A 25,134-nucleotide genomic window follows, 5' to 3' on the forward strand; every position below is an offset into this window, starting at 1 on the left:
GTGCCTCTGATGTTTTTAAATACCTCCTTTTATGTAACTACGCTGCACTCGAGAATCCACACACATTTAGAAAAGTTAGACCTTCCAGTAGTTACCTCCTTTAGAAAAAAGCTACAAAGATAAAATGTTTTATTCTCCCTTAAAACATGTTATGGTTATCATATGAATCAGATATTAAATCCCCACACTTCCTTCATCTTAAACATGTTATGGTTATCATATGAATCAGATATTAAGTCCCCACACTTCCTTCATCTTTCTAATGTGCAGGTTTGTTTTTTTTAGAAACAAAACGAAACCTACCTTCTTAATATAATTTTCTAGCAAGCTTCTACTCAAGGATTAAAATGGTCACTTTTAACATTGATCAAATGAAAAGCATAGGATACACTTGCAGAGTGTATCATTACATTGTCTCTGTGTATGCTGAAATTACCTCTCAAAACCTAGTTAATAAAGGGGCAGCTAGCACTATTTTCCTTTCAGAGGCCATTATAATAGTAAGACAATGTAAGTAAGTAAGACAATTGTAAGACAATCGTAAGACAAACTGCTCTTATCCCCCCATCAAGCCCAATGTCACGCCAGTGTCTCTAATATCAACGCCCATCTAGTTACCCAAAAAGGAATCTTGCACGTCCTCAACACTTCACCCTTTCTCATCTCCCACATGCAATGCATCACCAAGCCCTGTTAGGCCACTTATGGAGACTTCAAATCCGTCCACTTTTCTCTAAATCCCTGCCACTATCAAGTTCAAGAAACTAGCATCTCTACCTAGACTACTGCAAAAGGCCCCTCAACTGATCTTCCTGTTTCATTAATCTTCAGGACCCCAGAACCCAAGATGAGATCTTCAGAAGTCAAAGCAGATCACACTATTCCTCTGCTAAAGGTCTCCAATAAATTCCTAATAATGTCCAAGTGTCCTTAACAAGAACTACAGATCTTTTAGGATCACACGTCCTATCTCCACAACCTCACCTTGCCTCATTCTCTTTTTTGCTCATCTCATTACAGCTACACAAGACTTCTTTCCATTTCTTGGGTTTGCCAACCTCGTCCTCACATGCTTTGTACATGCTATTCTTCCTCCTCTTACTTTGCATGGCTTACTCATACTCCTCATTGAGGCCAATTCTGGAAACTGATGTTTTGGCATGTTGAGCTTGACTGCACCACAAACAGCTGATCTGAGTGTTTAGACTGGTAAGAATGAAGTCTCAGGCTAAAATCAGTTTGTTCAGTGTACTTATGGTGGAGATGATGGTCAGTCCACCAACAGCCACTGTCTCTTTCTTTGGTAAGATAAATCCTAAATTTCGACTGGTGCTAGCTAGCTCAACCTAGCTACGTTGACCCAGCTACTTTCCAACATCCCTCCTGACTTTGTGTGGCCACATGGTTGGGTTCTGATGAATGGAATGCAAATTCCATGAGAGCCGTGTATTATGTCTTCCTGTTCACTCAGCTCCTAGCATAATACAGGCATACGGTAGGTGCTCGATAAATATCTGAATGAATGACTAACTGAATGAATGAATAAATACATTAGCCACCTGTCACACTTATACATTAATATCTCTAGTTAACAGGATCAGAAGATCTGTGATGGGGTCCAGGAACATAATTCATTTAAAAGTTCACCAAGTCATTATGATATCAGCAAGATTTCGGAATCGCTTTTGTAACAGTACTCACAATATCATATACATGAAAAGTCTTGTATACGGAAAAGTCAAGAACTTAAAGAACTAGAAACAAATTGGAAATTATTTTTAAAACCAAAATCAAGGCCTTTACATTTAAATACATACATATGTGTATATACATATATATGTATATGTATGATGTATGTATTTACGCATTAGCAGTAGGAAGAGAGAGAAGCATGCTATTAAGATGATACAGGAAAAAAAAAAGACATTTGGAGAAAGGCTAGGTAATTTAGATGGAAATGAAAACCCATGAGAAAGCCAAGGAACTTCATGAGCACTTAAAATCACTAAGAGTAACAAACTATAAATCAACTTTAAAATGGCAAAAGTACAGAGACATAAGGAGGGAGCTGCTAAAGCCTGGATCACTGCAGTGGGAGGGACAGATGCTCTTACTCAGCTGGGAGAAAATAACAAAGACCTTTTACAAATTTAGAAGCGTGGTTAATTAAGGTTTTGAGTTTTATTTTTCATTTTGTTTTGCTTTCATATTTACATTTTAGATTTGAAAAAATATACACCAAGAAAACAGTAGGAAAAATTGCAAAATCTGTAGTTTACTTACAAACAACACCAACAAAAAACTTGGTATTAAAAAAATCACGTCTCTGAAAATAATTATTTAAAGGAATAGTAAGTTTCCACCGACACCCAAAGTCAGGTACAGTGACCGCCATCACCACACGGTCCCCCTTTCCCGGGAGCCAAACTGACTCACGCTCATAGCCACAAAAGTGTATATTAAACACACACCCACGTTTCTTCTTCTCATTACTATGAAAGTCAGATGAAAATATCCTTGTAAAATGTTCTGCGTAACTCTAAACAGGGATTTTAAAAGCAACTTTTATAACAAAAGATGAAAGAAAAGCAATTATGGTTCCCTTCACCCATCATTTACCGAACGCCTACTATTTGCAAAGCTCTGTACTAGGCTGTGTGGTGGGGGCAATGCACATCTAGGTGCCTGAATTCTAACAGCTGAAGACTGAGGGGAGTATGACTGCATTTCTCCAGGGGGAAACTGAAAGCAGTATTTGTCTCTGGAAGTCTACTCTATTAAACTAAAAAAAAGAAACAAAAACAAAAACAAAACAAAACAACAACAACAACAATAACAAAAACGTTGTCTAAGTTACTCTAGAACCTGAATGAAATCGGGTTATCTTTCTAACCTTGCCACTCTAGAATTTTGCTGGGGAATTTATTTACTGTTAAACATGATAAGAATTACAGCAGAGCTGTGGCAAACCTGGAACTAATATAATATTCTCTGGGGTCTTTTCTTTTTAACATATATTATGACAATTCAACATATTAAACCTTCATGTTAGGTTAGAGGAAATATCCAACAAATTAAACATATCTATTAGCTATTCACACAGTTGCAAGAGTTAAATTGGTTTCTATACTTTCATTTTTTTTTTTAAAAAGGCTGATTTTAAAAATTCTCTGAAATAGCCAATTCTTTTCCAAATTTTTCCTAAATTAACTCACTCAAATGTAGATATCTTAAGTGTTTTCTTAAAGTTGGAGTTTTGGGGTATTTCCTTAAGTTTAGGCTTTTAATGATTTTTGGCGATTCAGAGCAATTTGTGTCTTTTCATTGCACAATAAAACCATTAACCTATTCCTTCCCGTGATACTTGAAAGCGTCACTATAAGATGCACAGTATTTTAGATGACTCCATTTTATAATAAAGTGTTTTCAAAATTTTAGTAATTAAATACGCTTTATACTAAATGTAGCAATCCTGTAACATACCAGGGTCTACGGTGAATTGTACAATAATGCTGAAGTGTATATTTCCTATATACTCTCATAATAGAAAATAAAAAAATAATTTTCCAGTAGTGTTCCATATAAGATGAAAATAAGTTTTTTAAAGTGTTAACAACCCTGATTTAAATCAAATAGATCACACTGATACTTCATAAGCAAGATTAGAACAGAGAATAAGATTCTACAGTAAATTCCAGAACAGTTACTCATTACGCTGTATATCATGTTTATACGAAAGGACCACGGTCTAGTATTTGAGAGGATGAATGTTTATATGAAAGGGACCATGGTCTAAGTGTGAGAGGATGAACCTATAATATGAACTAACGCTGTAGAAATACTGTTAACAGTATACTTTGTGTCTTCATTTTCTTACCTAAAATAGGGATAAGTATATTGACCTGAGAGTATAGTATTTAAAACCTAATCAGTTAAAATTATTTAAAGACAATAAAGCAACAAAGATAAAAATTCACTTCCTAGTAATGGGTATTTTAGTGCATGTAACTTTTTCAGATGTTAGTTCTAACCTGCTTTCATCTATAAGAATTTGTAATTGTTTTAATTTAATTTTTTCACAAAGAGACCTCCTAAATCTCATTATAATTCTAATTAGCTTAATTTTCTAAGAAGTGAGTTGTCCTATTTATTTTTGAAATAGTTAAGAATTCCCCAAATTACTTTTAAAAATATTAATGATGATAAAAATTAAAATGAGCAGTAATACCTTAGAATACAGCATTTCAAACTATTACGTGATTGAAACAAAATTTGCGTATATATTTGGAATGAAGGAGTCTCAATGGTAAATTTTCTAAAATTAAAAAGAATTCATCACTTGAAATTTCAAATGTTGTATTTAATTCAACTGTTTCATTTTCCCCACAGTTAAAAACATAGCATGATAACACTAAATTCAATTGAGATTATTACATAGCCCTCAAATTTATTTTTTATTTCAAGACATTCAAACTACATGTTTGAAGGTATCTACAGTTGACATAGCCACTAAAAGTAAAATCACAATGTATTCAGACAGAAAACTACAAAAGTATATTTTAATGGGTCTACTGCTTTTAAGATATTCCATGTAATAATCAATATCGTTAAAATCACTCTCAATAAAGTTTGTGTTTTTTTTTCTTTTAATGATCCAAATCTATAGTGAAATGATGAAATCGAAAAACAAGTGTTCTTGTCAGAAGACAGGAAGAGAGTTTTTTCCCTTCCCTTAAGGAAAACAAAGGATTCCTGAAAGCTTTGCCCTGATTTATTTTTCCAATTTTAAATACCTTAAGAGTAGCGGAACTGCTACTGGCATGGTAGTATTTCTAACAGTCAATAAATCTAAAATATTATGTGTGAATATTGGAATGAAGCCATTAAGAAGATTACAGCATGCAACACAGCAGAGGGTCCACAGGAAAAAAGAACTAGTAATTCAGGACAACTGTGACCACTGACCTTTGAACAGCCAAGACCACTGGTCAGGCTGACACAATAATAGAGTGCACATGCATAGAAAAAGTCCTCTAGCCTGTAAGTATAATTTAAATGCTTTGGTGAATGATTTTAAAAGGTCCCCTTTTAAATATGAGTTAATTTATTAAATAACCAAACAGTACCAGGATTTTTTCAGGGTATTTTTCAGGATTCAAGAATATTTTCTCTCAATTCAGATCACAACACAAAAAATTCAGTAAGATCATTTGTGACTATAACACATCTCATTTAAAACACTGACAATTATAGAAAGTATGATGTGATACTTTATCATATTTCCTGTAAAACTACAAGAGACAGCTTTTGGAAAATGGATGGAAAGAGCTAAATTTATTAGAGAGGGGTTAAACAAACAACCACCTAAAGTATTTGTAGAAAATGACTATAACTTTAAAATAACTCATACTTTCAGTAGATGGCCCTGGTTCCACCCCAGAGTTGTATCCACTTATTCGTTGTTCAAAACTGTCTGTAAGTCTCGGGCCCTTAATCTCAAGTATACGTATAGGTATATCTACATCACTTTGCAGAGTTCCTTTTTAAGATTTTTTTTTACTTCATTTACGTACAGTTAACTGTTCCTTATAAACGAGCAATGAGATGGTCCCTCCTGTCATTTCACATATTTAGGCTTTTATATTTTGTGGAACTGTTAAACTTCGTCATATTTTAAAATAAATGTCTTGGTATCAAACTAATTCTACTGGGAAAGTAGCACTTCTCAATTAAAAAAGAACCACCCACCAAAAAAAATTACTATTAAAAATTGCTTTTCTCAAAGAGATGAAATTAGCTACCACTGAAACTGACTATAACAATTTTTATGACACAAAAAAAGCTGATTTCTTTCTCATTTTTCTTTTTCTTTTTCTTCTTCTTTTTTTTTTATAAACAATCCTTTCTACTTAGGGAATTAACAGTGGAAATGCATTGCACATAAAGAAAATATTTATAAAAGTTGGGGCTTTATATCATAATTAGTTTTCTATCCAATGAAGAATTCTTTGATGGATTTCTAAATGAATAACTCTAATCATTTCTAGCAGCTTCTGCAAAATTTTTATAATGAGGCAATCTAGTTATAATGAGCTAAAAAGATAATATAATTCTTTACTGGCCTGGGTTTGGATTTGTTCATACATAGCATAAATTTTACTACAGTAAGATAAAGTAGTTCAATTTAATTTGCTTCAAGGTCAGCAAGTATTTTAGGTTATTTATGGGCATAGATAATCTGATTTTAACTTTAAAATCACATTTTTCCTATCACTAGCCATAAAAACAATCAAAGCTAGTATTACTGTATTTTTTGTTTGAAATTTTTAAATTACTTTTTCAAACTCCCTAGTAATGATTTCAAAGTACTTGCAATACTGCAGAAAAATATATGATGAAGGTTTTTTTATTTATGGATTTTAATATTCCTGAAAAAACTGGATTTTTTTTAAAAGGAGAGTTATTTTTAACTTAGAACTATGTTATAAAGATATTTTTAAATAGCCATTAAAATATATACAGAAACAGCACTAGCCTGCATTTTGCCCTGTTCTAAGGAATATGCAGGCCAAAAATGCACTTTTGGAGACTATTTAACATGAAATACAGAGTATATCCTATTATAAGCTGCAGACACACACATGCACACACACACAAACCCTCTGCAAGATCAAAGAGCAGAAGAGAACTGGCACTTAATTTATCAGCCTTTACAGACAAAAGACAGTTTTCGTCATTTCAAAAGGATCAGATGTCTTTTATGACAAACTGGGTTTGCAGTTTAATTTACAAATAGAATTCTAAGTAAGCAGTCTTTGCTCTGCCAAAGCAAATGACAAACAGTGTAGGTTTTCATTCTTGCGGCCCTCAGCAGGATAGAAAAGATTAAAATAAAACTGAAATAATTTAGAGAAAACAAATAAATGTTTCAGAAAGTTGAGGGAGATCAAAGCCAGAATTTTCTGACCCCAACTGTACAAGCATTTCTTATTATATTGACCAGTGCCATCAGATCATTAATTAAAAGGAAAAGCACTGGCAGGTGGCAGGGAAGCAAAAGCCGATAATTGGCCCCCTTCTTCTTCTTGCCTTCAAAAACTCTCTCATTCTTTTGCAAGACATGCCACTAGGCAGACAGAAATGCCTACTTTGTAATATAATGATTAAGATGAGATGAAGAGACTTACGTTTAAAGAAACTCTGCCTAATGAATGCATCTAGCTTTTAATTATGATCCTACTTTTACAATAGGAATATGATGTTTCATTCAACATCTCCTCAACTGCCAAAAGGTAAAAATATTAAATATAGAATCTACACTGATTCCTCTCACACCCATGCACATACTCAGTCCTTTTATTTCAGATAAAAAAAAACCTGGGAAAAATAACTCTTTGTAATTCAAGGGTCCAGGAGAAAGTAGATAGATAGATAGATAGATAGATAGATAGATAGACAGATAATGTGTTTACCACAAAATAACCTTCAGACTTACCACATCACTTGGTAGGTTGTTCAAGTCATTAAATGGTGATTCTAAAGTGTTTGTGTCAACATTTAACATAACCACATCCTCCAATGATTTATTTTTCACTCTCTGTTTAAAAAACACAAGTACAAATAAACATCTTAGTATATTTTCCTTCCAAAACTATAATGAACTTAGAAATGTAGAGAAAATTATCTTGATGACAATTAGCCTTGGGGGATAAAAAAAGAAAATCCTATATTATAAGAACATATAAAAAACTTTGCCTTATAAGAAAGTAAGTTTGTCTACAACCGTTCAAAAAGATTGGATAAAAAAATCCTTAGAACAGAATGTTTGGTCATCTAAACACATTGATTTAGTTTGGAGATATTAAATGTAATTTAACTACCAAAGAGATATTATAACAAAAACTCACAAAATCGGAATGGCTATATTAAACCAGAAAAACTTACATCCTTTAAAAACTTATCAACTGAATTTCTGTCCAATGATACAGGAACTTGTGGCCAGTTCTACACCTATTTTTAGCAAAAATCACATTATGGGGCTAACATAAGCCAAAAATCATGACTACTGTAAACTAAATTTTAAATTAATAAACATTTTCTCTGTACTTCCATACCAATTCAGTATAAGCTGTTTATAAGGACTGTAAGTTGAATAAGAAAAATGATAAAGAGAGCGGTAATAAGGAATTGTTGCATTATTTATACATGAATTTAATATAAAAGATGAAATTTAATAGCCTATCAGATTATTTGACTTGTCTTATCTGTTTGACAGCTTAGTTAAATGGTCAAAGTATCTCAATATGTGGACTAATGACAGTAAATTAGAATTTCATCAAATTTTTCATCCTTAAAGAAAGGAAATACTTAAGGTTTATTTTCCCTATTTCGACTACTATGTATACCTAAACAAATCATATAATTCTATTCGCCTTATTTAAATGATAGCAAATATAGCATTATTTTTTGATGCAAAAAAAATTAGGTGCTCATTAATGAAATATATCACCTCAGAATTCCATAATTGTATAGGTCAACTAGAGATAAGTCAATTAATTTCAGTGTAGTATTTTTTAAATGACATTATAGAATAAGAGCTATTTTTGAGAATTATTAAATACCTTACATTTTAAATTGGCCAACCCAATTTTTTTTTTGTTTTAAGTTATTCAAGAATGAAATTTCTCTGATGCATTTAGAACTTCAAACCTCTGCATAGTAGGTAGAATGTTAAATTTGCTAGGGAAATGGTAGTCTAGAGTAGGGAATTTGTATGTGTTAAGAAAGCAATAATGTCTGTGTAGAATATGGATTCTCAGGGGGATATATGATAGCAAAAATCTATCTTGTAAAAGACATTGTAATTATTCCAAAATAAGAGTCAGAGGATGGCTGTTTCTTGGAAATTAACAGAGAACCACCTACAATAGTGACACTCTCACCAAAACATTTGTAAATAAACTCATTTCTTTTCCTTTCCATATGTATACATAAATGTAAAAAAGGCTCACATACATAAATATGTAGTTATTTATAAATTAACTACAGCATAACTACAAAAATAGCCTATTTTATAACCAATAATACATTTATATCAATGGTGTTCGGTGGAAAAAGTATGTCATAATTTTGATTTTCACCTTCAATTCTAAGTTGTTCCCTTTAACAGAAACTATAAAGTCAATCCAGAAACCTAGTGCATTTGTTAAAGGATGAAATGAGTTTCTCTAAATAGTCTGGAGTAATGGTTATGTGACACCTAAATGTTTTGCTATGACACTAATGTTAAATTCTGAATAAAGAAAATTAGTATTAACATGAAATGTATACTTTTTTCCAACTTGCCCTTTGTTTAAAAATGTCTGATAATAGCTGAATATTAAATTCTGTCCAAGGGACCATTCAATAAGAATGGAAAATGTATTAATTTCAATAAATCAATACACTGAGATGCACTAAAATGAGAACAATTCTACATTAGCAAAGAGGGAAAAATAGTATGTAATTAAATTTTTTTTATTTGGATTAATGTCACTTTTTTATCTTTGTTTCCTTCCAAGTCAGGCTTTAACTATTTTCTAAATAGGAATAAAAATTCATACAGCATATAAAATGATAACATTTTCTCTGTCTCAGATTATTATATCTCATAATGTTCGTAAGCTTGCTTGGCTCGGGAAAGAGAAAAAGGAAAATTTGACTTTTTCTTCAAAAATAAGAAAATAATATTAGGACAGAGACTGAAAGTGTTATTAAGGACAAGAGTAAGGTATTAAGGTTGGTTAAGTCTTTCTCTCACATCCTCTCTATATAAGCCTTCCATGCAATGTGACTACAAATGTGACTATCGTATCATGTACAATAATGCAAGGAAATGACCCAGTGTCAGCAATCACATGTTCCTGCAAAATGGAGCCAACATTTTATTTAGAATCTTTTGTGTATATTAAAACACATAATGCAATGCTCACACTTGGAGCCTCTACTGACTTGCTCCTCCATCATTTACAGACCTTTGAGTTCAACCCTAAAGTCTAATTTTCAGGGAGAACAAAATGTCCTTATCCTTTATTTTGGAAGCAAATTTACATTTTAAAAAAGAGATTTCCAGCCATCTTACAGTCATGACTACATAAAAATAATTAAAAGAAAGATTTAAAGGATATTAGTTTCACATCTTTGAACAATTATGTTTAGAAGTCTTTCTAAAACGTATGTCAAAACTGTCTTGACAAAGAGAGAGAATAGGGAATATGTTGATTCTTCCTAAAAAAAAAATTCATTGTAATTGCAACCAAACAAAATGTAAAAAATTACTCAGTTCAGTCTCACATAAAATTTGTAAGTAGATATATCCACATTTGAACTATAATGCCATTAATATAAAATAAGAAAGATCAAATTTTGCTTAAAAATATCTGCCTGATAATGACATAATAAGAACGGAATGGCAGGATGTGTATCTTGTAATAGATTAAGGAGAAAGTTACTAAATGGTACCCAACTGGTTTAAAGACATTCTTGAAGTTCCTATTACCCCTTCTCATTGACTATTAAACCCAATAAACTAAATACAATTGACTAAAAAGACAGTTCAGTAAGTCCAGAGTATAAAAGGTACAGAGATGTTAACCAATCTAATCATGGCTGTAAACCTTCTCATTTAGTGCTGACTCAATTTAAAATTAGAATGGACTGTTTCTCCAAGACAATACTGTAAGAAGTAAAAAATTCTTAAATTTGCTCCTTTAAAAAAATAATGATTTTCTCTATACGTGTCTAATAAATATGCAATTAAATATGACTGAATTTTTAAAACATGTACCCATTTCTATAATATTTTGGAAAAGCTGAATCATTAGTTTTAAAAGTTGGTATAGAACCATTATGTAAAAAAATACAGAACATCACCAGGTACAATAAACAACTTTAAATAGTTTTCATCTGTACAAGTAAACATACTACAAAAATTATGTATTCTATTAGATACATTAAATAAGAAGAGACATGTGCATTAATATCAAAATCAGATATGATGACTTCTTTGAAACCATACCAACCAACTGCGGTTAGATTTTTTACAGTCAAAATACTGATGAAGAAAATACCAGTTATATATTCTACAATCAGATAACAGATTAAATACTTATTCATACACAATGTGACCTTTCACTGAAAGTACCTTGGCATGTAAAACAAGTTGTCTAAAAATTAACAAACATAAAGGCTCATAATGTTATTCAACTTAGACTTCAAACTTAAAACAAGTCTACTAAAGAAGTTCGTTAAAATATATCCAATATCATTAATGATTAAACAAATAAAAATGTTTCCCTCGCATTTTGCAAAAGGAGAAAGTGACCAGAACCAGAGTACATGCAGAATTCTATAATTCATGACTACCATCCGAACATGATTTCTTCAGACATGATCCTCACCACTCCTATATAAGTGGTGGATCTTCCTTGATCAGCAGAGTGAGGATTGATGGTGTATACAGTGACAACAACTAATAAGAAAACCAAATCTAACTTATTTAGATTGTTGATTAGAAACTAGCTTAAAGTACAATACACACACACACACACACACACACACACTATATATATATATATATATATACATATATATATATGTATATATATATATATGTATAAAACTGAAAATCAGATAGCATAATAATGCCATGCAATTGACCCAAGTCTTTTGTTCAGATCCAAATCTTTTGTTTATTTTTTTCTAATTTTCTAAGAAGTCTTCCCTTGAAATCTCACTGATTCCAAGTTCAAGGTCTTTAAAGTTCAACATTTTTCACTGTAGTGATGATAAGTCACAAAAGTCATTTTGGAATGAAGTGATAACATTGCAAAAAACTTACTGCATTCTAAACCCCCAACAGGACTGAAAACTAAAAAATATTTTAAGTCTATATTTTAATTTAAAACTTCATGATTAGTGTATTCCAACCACATTTTGAAAAAGCACACTGACAAAATGTATCAAAATGGAGTCTGAAAAATAAAAACATTTTCCCTTTATGAATCATAACTACATAAATTCTGACCTTCAAAATAAGGTGTGAAAAAGAAACATATAAAAGATCCCAAGTGCCATATAGAAAGTGGTTCATCAAGGACTAAGTTTTTAGTACTTAAAATTTACCATATGATCTTGACCAAATTTACCATATTTTCATGGGTTTCATGCCATTGAAAATGGTCATTCAGTATACTAACTAAAATGAAATTATTCCAATACAGGATTTCTGAAAATGATCATGTAAGTATACCCTAAATATGAAACTTATCATTACTTTGTACTATTCAATTGATTCTCTTTCAAAATACAACTGTTTTAACTGTTATTTATATTTATTAATTTATCACACATGTATCTCATGTCTGAAAGATACTTACCTCTATGAGGCTGGAGTGTATTCCAATCAGGTATGGCATCGGAGCACTAAATTGGAAATATATAATGTATATATTCATGAAGTTCATTAACACAGAAACAATATAAGTAATTCAGAAGGTTTAAAAAATTAAATTAATTAAATGTGCAGTTCTAATAGAGCCCACTACAGATAATTAAAATTATTCAATATATAAAAGTCAAATTTAATCTGAGAGGTCATTAATATATTCAAATTGAGGTTGCTTGGCATAAAACTCACAAAAGAATTTACAATTAAATAAAGAGTAGTAACACCTAAAAAAGCTTTTTTAGTTAGGAAGAATATTAGAGCCTAAGTCATAGTCCTGAGTTAAATCTTCCATATATTTCATATAAAACATATCCTAAATAATTAGCAAATTTTTTCACATTTCTTTTATATACCTTTTATATTCAATTAGATTTTTATTTCTACGATTCTCTTAAAAAATCATCATTGCTTCATACCTACTACACCACCAAAATTTTTTGAATCAGTTACCAAATATTTATTAAGACCTACTATGTGCCAGGCACTGTTTGGAAACTAGAAGTTCTTCCTCTACTGTTATCATTCTCTTTCCATACTATCTTTCTGCTCATGTACCTTGTCTTTCATTTAAATGTCGTACATTCCTATTTATCTCACTTTTGCTTTTATTAATAAAGTAATTTTAATGAATTAAAAAATATTCAAATATGTTTAAGCATGATACTGAATTAATTAATTCTACAGATAAAATCTGGAGCATACCAGTAGGACCTGGGCTAGGGTCTAGGTACAATAATAAGTGATATAAATAGAATAGATTCCTTTGCAGATCTTATACTCCAGCAGAGCATACAGACATTAAATAATCTTTGTGACATAAAATCGGGCTTACTTAGTAACTTCAAAAACATTTCTCATGAAATACACGAAGGGAATTATCCAACTTGACATTTCAAAATCAAAATATTATTTAACAAGAAAACGTGAGAATGGACAGATGTCTACAAAGGTGATAGAAGATATGCAAATAAATAGCTAAAACAATCTTTGACATTTCTTTTTATAGACATCTTTGTGTTATATTTAAGGCAAACATTTTCTATGTTAATGAAAACAGCCTTTTTAAAAGAATTTTCATAATTTTCCAAACATCACTTTCACTATCAGTCCCAATTCCTGTGTATCCACTTTGCTACTGAGGACCAGTAATAGATAAAGCTAACAGGCACCTCGACAGACCCAGTTTTTCAAACGAACCTCAAACAGCTCCAGATTTATTTGAAGCTGGCTAACCACTAACATATATCCAGAACTCACAAAAAAAATAAGGATGGTTAAAGTTTTTATTTGACTCCTCATTATCCTGTTCATTACTTCTTATTGTACTAGAATCTAATTTTCTTTTGTAGCTTTGTTCCTCCATATATATATATATATATATATATATATATATATATATATATAATATAACAGACCATCTGGAATTGATCTGATATTTTGGATCATTTGACTGAAAGTTAAGAACTATTTACAGGCCTTGATATCCTTAAGACCTAACAGATTTTCTGCCTTCAAAAGGAAACAGGAGGAAAAATGTGGACTGTTCCACTTTTGCTTAAATAAAGGAAGGCTGATTACTTCCCTAGCTCAAGTTCTCATCTCTGGAATCCCTTCTGGGACTCCACAGAAGACATAAAATATATGTCACTAACTGTTCTGGGCTCCCACACTGGGTTCAGAACATTTTCACAAAACAGGATAGGCAAATCCCAAGATCTTAAATATGTCAAGTTGTCCCCACATACAAAATAGTAGAAAATTATTCAAGTTACTGTGCAAACTTCCAATTTACCCCAGGTTAGGTTATCCTACCCACAAAATTTACAACATAGTAAGTCTGTGGTATCTCAAATTTCTAAGTACATTTTAATATAATGAGTGTTGGGGCACCTGGGTGGCTCAGTCAGTTAAGCATCTGACTCTTGATTTCAGCTCAAGTCATGATCTCACGGTCCTGAGACCAAGGATGAGTCGGGCTCCATGTTGGGCTTGGAGCCTGCTTGGGATTCTCTCTCTTCCACTCCCTCTGCCCCTCCCTCTTATGCACACACATGAGCACATGCTCTCTTTTGGTGGGAAAAATAATAATAATATAATGAGTGTTAATCAAAAAATATGTAAGCCTCCTAAAATTAACAATTATTATTTCCATTTTAGTTGTTAGAGGAACACTTGAGTGGATCAGATTTCAAAAAATCAGAGCCCACTGTGCTGACAGCTCAGAGCCTCGAGCCTGTTTCAGATTCTGTGTCTCCCTCTCTCTCTGCCCCTCCCCTGTTCATGCTCTGTCTCTCTCTGTCTCAAAAATAAATAAATGTTAAAAATAAATAAGTAAACAAAAAAAAATCAGAGCCCAAAGTAGCAGCTAACCTATTGAAGTCCTATGAAATACATCTAAGGTAACATTTTTTAAATTTCTTGAAAGTTAGTTATTTCTTAAAATATAAAAAATAAATGTTTAGCAATTATTAAGCTGGAATAAAAATTCAATAAAGGGTTCCTATGTAGAACTTAGTAATAAAGTAACTTCTAGCTTTTTCTGTGAGATTACTGGGTACCTCTAGGTGTTTTTATCTCACTAATACCTAACAAAATCAAAAACATAGAGATGTCAAAACTGTAAAAATTATTAATCTAGAGCATAATTTATTAAAATGATTATGATGTTTTGCATATAGATTTTATAGAACATATTTTATAGACAGATTTTATGTTTTATAAAATACACATTCTACTGAATAGTTTCTTTCTCACGAAAACTGGATTGTGTGCATCCTAAGATTTAATCAGCCAAATCTCATGAAAAGTAATTCTGCAACCCTTAGCTGAAATCTCCTAATTAGATTTGGGTGTTAATAACTCAGGAAGAGATCCTTGGCGACACTGATGTTTTATCATCCACATGCAAAACTGTCCTACATCTTTCTGTCAACGAAGTCATTTTGCAAAGATAGCATACAGAAGGCTCTATTAGGAATGCTTCTTCTGTTGGGTAGCAATTAATCTTTAGTCAAAAGTAATCACCCTCTAACCGTTTTTTGTTTCTTTTTTGGTTTTCTTACAGAGACCACCCATGGGTAGACTGTAATAGCCGCCTATTAACTTAGGTAGTCCAAACACCATGATTTTCCATTTATTTTTTAAGAAACAATTCTCTTTCATGGAAAGAAGAGTCAGATAGGTTCCCAAAATAAAAAGGTGACTCAGCCACTCTTGAACAAATAATGAATGATTATAATTTTACTAATACTAGGGTCATACTACCTCCTAGGTGTTTAAGGACTCAGAACGGTTAAGAGTGTGTGGCAACATCATGAACTTGCCACATTAAAGTTCTGTCTCTATCTCCCATAGTAAGAATACATACCATGAGATCTGCACCCTTAAGAAATTTTTAATTCTGTAATACAGCATTGTTAACTCTAGGCACAATGTTGTGCAGCAGATCTCTACAACTTAACCATCTTGTATAAGTGAAATCTTATACCTGTTCAATAGAAACTCCCATTTTCCCCTTATACTGACAGATTAACAGAAAAAACGTAGATGGTGTCATTTCCTCCCAGTCTCCTTCCCTACCCTACCAAGCAGTGTGGGCCATTTCTTCCTAGGTGTCTCCTCATCTATGTTTCTTTTTTCATTTTATTTATTTACTTTGAGAGAAAGAGAGAGTGTGTGCAAGCGGGGGAGGAGCAGAGAGAGAGGAAGAGAGAGAAAATCCCAAGTAGGCTCTGCACTACCAGCATAGAGCCCAGTGCGAGGCTCAAACCCACAAATTGTGAGATCATGACCTGAGCTGAAATCAAGAGTCAGATGCTTAACCAACTGAGTTACTCAGGTGCCCCAAACCATGTTTCTTTTACATGCCTCTGATGTAAGCCTTACAGTACTACAGTATTACTCTGTGTTCCTCTTGTGTGTGCATGTGCATGTGTGTATGTGCTCCATACACATATGGGTGAAGTTTTTCCTCCGTGTGGATACTGCAAGGGCAGAAATGAAGTTTTACTCATTACCTTACTCTACGCACTGCTAGGCAAACAGGTGTTCTCTATATATTTGATGTACAAATGGATGGATAAATGAAGGAATGAACAAACAGGTTAGCAAGGCTCCATCAGTAGACCAACATGCTATAAACCTGCATGGTCACAAGATGGCATTATGGCTCTCCACAGTCTGTCAACACCAGAGATACCAGGTGGGAAAACAAAAAGACTTCCAGGAGAAAGGGTTATCTCGGGATTCAGAAAGTTCCAATCACCTTAAAGAAGTGGCAAATATACATCTATTCCATCAAATCTTCCTGGTGCTATTTTTGAAGTGAAATATAAAAATGTCTTTATTCAAAAACCATGAGATTGGAGGGATAATCTCTAATATTTTTCTCCCTTTTTGCATACAAATCAGCATGATTCTAGATCATTTGCAAAGATGTAAGGGGAAGAAAACCATATTCCCCAAGAAATAGTTTAGTCCATAAAATTTTTTGACAGAAGAGAGCTAGAGTCTTAGGCAGCTATTTGAAAGAAAGAAAGAAAGAAAGAAAGAAAGAAAGAAAGAAAGAAAGAAAGAAAGAAAGAAAAAAAGAAAAAAAGAAAAGACAAAAGAAAAGAGAAGAGAAGAAAAAGAAATCACAACACTCAGTTTCTATGATAGAAGCTGAGCCTATCATTGTGACCTTAACGCTTAGGAAGTTTCAGATAACTCCTTGATTATCAATAACTGCTGTACTCTCTGGAACAGGGAACTGTCTGGCATGGAGGCTGTTAGAACTTATCCTAAAGGCTATTTCAAGGTTAGAAACTAGTAAGAAAATTCCAGGGACCCAGCTTCCTTCATCATAGTGGAAGCAGCAGAAGACCTTCATGCAGGGTTAGAAAGTATCGGGAAGACATCTCTGGGAAGAATAGCACAGAACTAACTACACCACAGAATAGCTTCTAAATAGCAGTATTTTAGAAAGTCTTAAATGTATAGTCATTACAGACAACTGAACTCAAAGGCAAGTTACCTCCTAAGAGGTCAGAACATTTTTTTAAATCTTAAAAAAAAATTTGTTTTTGAGAGAGAGAGAGAGAGACAGAGTGCAAGAAGGGAAGGGGCAGAGAAAGAGGGAAACACAGAATCCAAAGCAGGCTCCAGGCTCTGAGCTGTCAGCACACAGCCAAACATGGGACACAAACACAGGAACCATGAGATCATGACCTGAGCCAAAGTCAGACACTCAACCAACTGAGCCATCAGGCACCCCAGAGGTCAGAACACTTTAATAGAAAAACGCAAATAGCTTAACATTATATATGGTAAAATATAATTCTAAGTTTCATCGTTAGAAATGTTAGTTCTTGAACCACTAACTTGACATGTATTTTTAAAAATCATGTATTGGGGCATTTGGGTGGCTCAGTTGGCTAAGTGTCCAACTCTTGGTTTTGACTCAGGTCACAATCTCACAGTTCATGAGATAGAGCCCCACGTGGGCTGTGTGCTGACAGCACTGAGTCTGCTTGGGATTCACTGCCTCCCTCTCTCTCTCTGCCCTTCCCCCTGCTCACGGGTACACACACGTGTTCTCTCACTTTCCCTCAAGATAAATAAACTTTAAAATAATAATAACAATAACAATAATAATAATAAATAAAAATCAATATGTTTTCCAATACTTTTGTAAAAATTATATGAAACGAATAAATTTCAATTACTGAACACCATGTGCCAAGACCTATGGCATTGTCAATGTGAATCAAGTGCCATTTCTGCCTTCAAGGCTGCTAATATATACTAGTTATGTTGATCACAGAAAAACACTCTAAAATGAATACCTAAAAACCTATTTATAGATCTAGCTTAACTCTCAGACTTGTGTGTGTGACACTCCACAATTTAATTAAACTACAGTCTCCTGCCAAACTTTCTCCTTTCCAGTACTCAAAGGACTGAATGGCAGCGGTAGATCATTGGGAACTTACTTCAAAGCATTATCAATACTATTACCATGCTGTGGAAACACACAATATGTTAGTATCATCAATATGGGGCCAAATATATGTGGTATCATTACAATCACTTGATCTGAAGAGAGCTAGTCATAAAAATGGAACAGAAAACCTCTAGGTATGAATTTAAATGGCTCTCTCTAATCCTTGAATACTTTAGGTGAACTGCTTTCCATGAAACAAAAAACTTAAATACTTTGCTTCTGAAAGAGCTTTGTTTTTAATAATATAAACAAATTTATTATAGTCAAAATTATTTCCTTCTAAGTGTGTATGTGCACATGCATGGTTTAGAGGAAACAAAACTGAATTCTTTAGAAGTAAGCTATGCCTGCAGAAGATGATTATGCACGAAGAGAACATTTTATCCTACAGTCCAGAAGAAGATCCCAAGACTGCTGTTTCAGAGTCTAACCCTTGTCCAGCCTGAGAATATACACACTCTTCCAGAGGAAGAGAACAGAAGAGTTCCAGGGGTGTTGTTGAATTCACATTGGGTGAGATCATCGGGAGTTATTTCTAATGCCAGGAAGCATTTCAAAATTAGTCCCAACACTTTTCAACATTGCTTTTTTCCACGGTGGCTTAGGGTCGAGACTTTGATTTAAACCAGAAACTCAGGGAATCCCTGAATTAGAGGCAACCCATTTGCTGGTATTTGGTATTCAGTGTGCTACTGAGGGAACAGGGGTGAAGCAAAGTGTGTCCTGAGGTAAAGGTAATGAAAGTGTGCCCCGACAGAGGCAATATGGTTTCTGACAGGCTCTGAAGACAAATTCTGACACCTGGGATATGGAGTTCTTGGACTGATACTATAACTTCTGTACGGTTTTCTTAACCACAACTAAGGCTGTATTCGCTTCTTTTTATGCAATTATCTACACGACTGCAGAAGTAACTCACAAAATCTAAAGAACTTTATGTTTGCCAAACACACATTTTTTTTTTTTTTGGCCAGCTTTGAACAGAACTACTCTGCCCTCATAAAAGCAGCTTTTAATTTGGTTACTGATCTCGAGGCCAAGTTTCAGGGATTTCGTTGGTCTATACATACACCAACCTTCGCTAATCTACAAATAAACGGATTTTTTTCTAATCATACAGCCTGGATTTAAAGGAGTCTGGCAAAAGTCATCTTACCAGCAGTAGTCCAGCAGGTGCGGCGGAAGCACTGGGATGTATATGTGCTGCCAGTACATTGGGTATAGCAGGGCAACTGATCCATGGAGACAGGCAGTTAACTAAAATTTGCAAAAGGATAATAACAACGGTAAGTAGACGCCGATCCTCCAAACAAAAAGACATGCTCAAGTCATGCAAGATGAATGACAAACATAAAACAATTTATTTAGTGACCTAAATCACATTGTCTGTACCAAATCTGCCAGAACAAAAACCGATCTGATGTTGCCAAAGCCCCTCTGAAGAATACTTTCAGCACAAGCAGCTTCCTGGGCATCTTACGGAGACAGTGATAACTACCTGAAAAGATAGCATTTGGGGTCAAAGCTTAGAACATAAATAAAAGTAAGACTGAAAAACTGGGTGAGCAGCTTAGGAGAAATTGTAGGAAATTACAACGTGTGCAGCACTCTTCGTGCCTCGCCCGGATTAATATACCACGATTAAATATGGAAAGGAAGGGAGGCTGAAAGCTCCTGAGGGATATCATTAGGGCAAATTGCCAAAGAATGAAACATGAGCCAGTCAGGAGAGTCTGGAAGCTCCGCTAATACCAGGGGACCTGAATGCTCGACAGTTGGAGCTTCAGTAATGTGTGAACTGCGGGTTATGGTATCAAGAGACGCTGTTCACTGACACACAGAATGTCACTATTGACCAGCGAGCTGCCCGAGCTTGACAGCTGTGCTACAGGAAGCCAAGTATATCATAATTCCATATTTAAACTGTTCATTTCAGATTAACATTTTGTTTCCTAGCCTTATATCACAACAGCTGCAAATACATCGATGCTATTTTAAAGGTAATTGCCATTCTAATTGTTTTGTTTGGGCAAGCAGTTAATTAAATATTTTTAAATGCCTAACAAAAGGATATCACTTTATCTTCCCTCCCTCCTACTGACCCTCATCAGAATTCTTTCTATGGGACTTTTTGTTTTCCATTTTAAATTACATTTCTGTAAGTGCTGATCCTTTTTTAATGTTTAAAACAATAATTAAGTCAGCATTCTTCATTTTAAAGTTTTGCTCAAGTCAGCATTTCAAGCTTACTAATTAAATCATTTGGTTCAACTTGAAAATCGGGATTTAAAAATACTACCATCTGAAAATGAACCAAAGACTTTCTCTAACCATTATTCCTGTTTTATTATACAAATAAATTAAAATTTATACGCAGTAATCAAATTAATTTAGAAGGATAAATGTATTAAAACAATTCAATCTTAATAGAGACATGTGTCTATATTTAAGTGCAAAATTGTCCCACTTAAAAAAAAATTTAAAGAAATCTAATCTGAACCAAAAACATAAAAATTTTGATTAAAATATATCCCTCTTCATCATATGTATTTTTCCAGTTAGATTTTTAATTAATTTTATATGGCAATTTTTTTTGTTTTTATTTACTATGCTATCATTAAAGGATTGTATTAGTACTAAAGGATTGTATTAGTACTTTGCACCTACAAGTTTTAATACTTTATCTACAGTATTCCTTCAATACCTATTATTTTAAAAAATCCCTTAATTAGAGCACAGAATATGCCACTAGGAGGCATTCAAATACTTTCACTTAACAATGACAGACCATGGGTTTGTCTTATTTGAACCCTCATAGAGGGAGATGAAATGGGGTTGATGTAACTTAGTCAAATTCTCTCAGGTACTCCCTCCTTGTAAATTAGGCATCTTTAAGGCTGTACCAACTCTTTCCATCCCTTCAGTGTAACCCAATGGGCCAAAAGCACTTACATAGCTTTGAAAGGCGGCTACTTTACTCAATTTCTCCATTTGTACACAGATGACTTTTAAAACAGCTCATTTAAAAGTTAAAAGGAAAACGTTCCTTTTTTATTGTTAAGAAAATAACAGTGTAACAAGAAGAAAAGTACATTCTCAAAATGAGGACTAAGGGTAACTTATTTTACAGAGTACACCCAGAGTCCAAAGCACTCTATTCAATGCTATCCAGACACTTTCCCTATGTCCTTAATGCTCATCTTAAATGAAGCTATGAACTATTCGTTAGTCAGGCACTATAATATCATCTGATGAATTTGGCCTCATAGAGGGTGATTCCTTTACGTGACAACAGAGTTGCCAAACACCTGCAATGGCCAGCATGTGGCAAAGGGTCATCTCTGCTAACCAAGGTCCTCCAGGAAAGAAGGAAGTTCTACAGGGTTTGGCAACTTTTTGGATATAGGGGATAGGTGACAGGGAGAGGTAAAAATACTACCTCTCCATAACCACGGTTTCTATCCTAAGCAATTAGGATGAATTATTTCAAGTAATACAGCAAAAGTGTTAGGTTCAGGTGGAACTATAAGGCATTTGTTTTTGCAAATATTGATTCTGTTAACTGCGAGATATCCAAGTGGAGATTTCCAAAGGAGGCAGAGGCATACCAAAGACCCCCCATACTCCCCTAGCAGCATGTAATAGCTATGTGAGAAAACACTATTGCAACACATACTTTGTGGAAGAGATAATAAAGTAGTAGGTGAAAAAACACAACGAAGAAGAAATAAATTTACTAGGAAATGAAACACAGATTATATATATATGTAAGCTGTACAAAACAGTAAGAATGAAGTATATCATAGACAAAATTAGGGTTCTGCCACTAAGAAGTTTGTGTAACATCTGGCATATCTGCAATTATAAGCAGAGTTGTTTCCTAATCTTTAAAATAAGAAGTATATGCTAGGTGATCTGTAAACATTATCTCTGAGAGATGTATTTATTCTTAGATCAGATCAATTCTAACATGACATATTCTTTGTAATAATTAACGATTTTTTTCCATATAGGTGGTTAATACAACCAGACTATACATCAGACCCACCTTCAAAATACATCCAAAGATCATCTCTACAACCTTTGAAGTACATGAAGTAACTGAGCAATTGGAAATACCATAATAAGTTACTTGCTTAATTCAAAAAACTTTTTCAGTGCCTGCTATGTGCTATCATAAATCTCTATCAGGCCGTAGGGACACAGTACTGAACAGTACTGAATATGGAACTTAACATATTAGTAGGGAAAGCAAACAATACAACGAAGTATATATTATGTCAGAGGTAAGTTCTATGAGGAAACCTACAGCAGGGTAAGAGGGTTGAGAGTGACAGAGGGGCTGTTTTAGACAGGAGGGTTAGGGACATACTCTCATGTGGTGACATCTGAACTGAGACCTGACTGATACAAGGGAGCCAACTGTTACAGCTCAGGGGAGAAGCACATTCCAGGCAGATGAAACAATGCATTCAAAAGTCCTGAGGTGGGAACAGACTAGGCATCTTCGCAGAGGAATAGGGAGGTCCACATGATTAGATTGAACTAAGTGGGAGAACGGCAGGAGGCGAGGTCAGAGAGGCAAGCAGGGTCAGAACTGGACGGCCTTCTGGGACCATACCTCTGAAGAGAGAGTGAACTGTCACAACCAGTTATTTACCTAGAACATTCTGACACCCATGCAAATTAAGAAAAATAAACTATGTATTTCAGAAATCTGGTTTGCAGAATAAAGTACTATAAAGAAATGAGATCAATTTATAAGCCAACTAAAAAGAATCTTTTGACCTGTAAGTTATTATCATAAATATATTGATTCTTTAAGCACACAGGAAAATGACAATCATAGTTCCTTGGACTAGAATTACCTAAGACCCTATCTACATCTGCTTCGTGATAGAACTAGAACTTGACACTGCTTTTCTAATATTCTGTCAGCTGTTTCTTTAATACCCCAGTTGTTCTTCATGAAAGCAAAGAGGGTGGGAAAAGAAGTTTCAGTTGTTTGAGTTAGAACATATCCCAGCCATTATGCTCTAGAAACTAAAGAAATAATAGATAAGGAATAATATATATTAGGCTATAACTTTCAAAGAAAAACAAATTTGCCAAATAAAGATTTAAGAAAAAAACCCTTGGGGCGTCTGGGTGGCTCAGTCGGTTAAGCGTCCAACTTCGCTCAGGTCATGATCTCACGGTCTGTGAGTTCGAGCTCCACATCGGGCTCTGTGCTGACAGCTCAGAGCCTGGAGCCTGCTTTGGATTCTGTGTCTCCCTCGCTCTCTGCCCCTCCCCTGCTCATGCTCTGTCTCTCCCTGTCTCAAAAATAAATAAAAACATTAAAAATTTTTTTTAAAAATCCTTATAATCTTTGTTAAGTGGCATATGAATATTTAAATGCACATATCATTTCACAAAGCATACTCAATATATTGACTGGATACAGTCCCACAGTACTGACTAATGCACAATAAAATCATTAGGAACATGTACCTCCCATACACTACAATTATAAAATAAGCATACATGGAAATCATATGAACAGAAAAGAACTGATAAGGCCTATAAAATCAAGGGGAGAAACTTGACAATAAAAGTGGATAATAGTGAACTTAGAGAATAAAGGCACTTGGAACTTGCAGCCCCAGGCTACCAGGTCTAATGTAGATACTGTCATTGATAATAATAATAGCAGGTGTTAACATAATGCTTACCATGTGCCACGCACTGTTCTGAGTACTTGACGTACTCAGATCTAATCCTCAAAACAACCTTATGAAATAGGTTCTGTCGTCATTATCCCCATTTTACTGGTCAGGACACTGCAGCAAAGTTATGCCAACTGCCCAAGATCACATACCTAGAATGTATAAAAGCCACGATACCAACCCAAGTAGGCTCCTGAGGGCAACAGCCATTATTTTCAACTACCTTTTGACATACAAGCATTTAGGATTCCCAACATTATGGGGCTTTGAATAACATCTACTGGTTGAAAATATTCTATCTTAATTACACAGTGGAGAATGAGTCTCTGCACTAACCAATCAAGAACAGCTAACCTTTATAAGAAAAACTTGGGGTCTGTGACAGAGACCCAATTTACAAAACTTTCCTCAGGCATCACAGTGGGCAACTTCAGCAGGAAACCAATGCAACAGATTCTCTCAGATGTTAAAAAGACAATTGATAAAAATTCTACCAGTTATCATCTCATTTTGCATCTGCAAGAACATTTAGTTGGAAGCCAAACTAAAGTTCTTTCCCTTTTAAAACTAAGCAATGTGTTAAGAATTAAATAGACATATTTTAAGGAGAAAGCCACATTATCAGATTTGCAAGGAGACCACAGGTAAACAAGTCATCTAGTGTGTGACCACAATGAAAACAGCATAATTTTAATTCAACACACTTTGTAAATAAAGATCTCATATGGACACAACACCACTCACACATCTCTTAGATTGTGCCTCATCCTTATGGATAAGTCCTATTCGCTTCAGCTGAAGTTCTATATGAATTATTGAGGGGCAGATTTATATCCCCTAAGAATGTATTTATGCACAAAAACCAAGAAATATAGATTAGAGACTTCATTTGATTTTTAACTGAATCAATATTTAATTCAGAAATTTATGCACTATAAATAACTATAGGTATACAG

The 25,134-nt window shown here is 33.8% G+C and overlaps 1 protein-coding gene across 2 annotated transcripts in view; it reads right to left on the minus strand.

Moving 5' to 3' along the window:
- The window catches only part of DENND1B (DENN domain containing 1B), a 261,965-nt gene that overhangs the window by 87,245 nt on the left and 149,586 nt on the right, over window positions 1-25,134 (minus strand). For both annotated transcript variants that reach the window (XM_043567911.1, XM_043567912.1), the window contains 3 exons: window positions 19,627-19,727; window positions 12,417-12,462; window positions 7,496-7,597 (listed from right to left, as the gene is read on the minus strand). In XM_043567911.1, coding sequence (XP_043423846.1) covers window positions 7,496-7,597; window positions 12,417-12,462; window positions 19,627-19,727 — 249 coding nt within the window. The remainder of the gene's footprint in view (window positions 1-7,495; window positions 7,598-12,416; window positions 12,463-19,626; window positions 19,728-25,134) is intronic.

Source organism: Prionailurus bengalensis, chromosome E4 (genome assembly GCF_016509475.1).
Source record: "Prionailurus bengalensis isolate Pbe53 chromosome E4, Fcat_Pben_1.1_paternal_pri, whole genome shotgun sequence".
Lineage (NCBI taxonomy): Eukaryota > Metazoa > Chordata > Mammalia > Carnivora > Felidae > Prionailurus > Prionailurus bengalensis.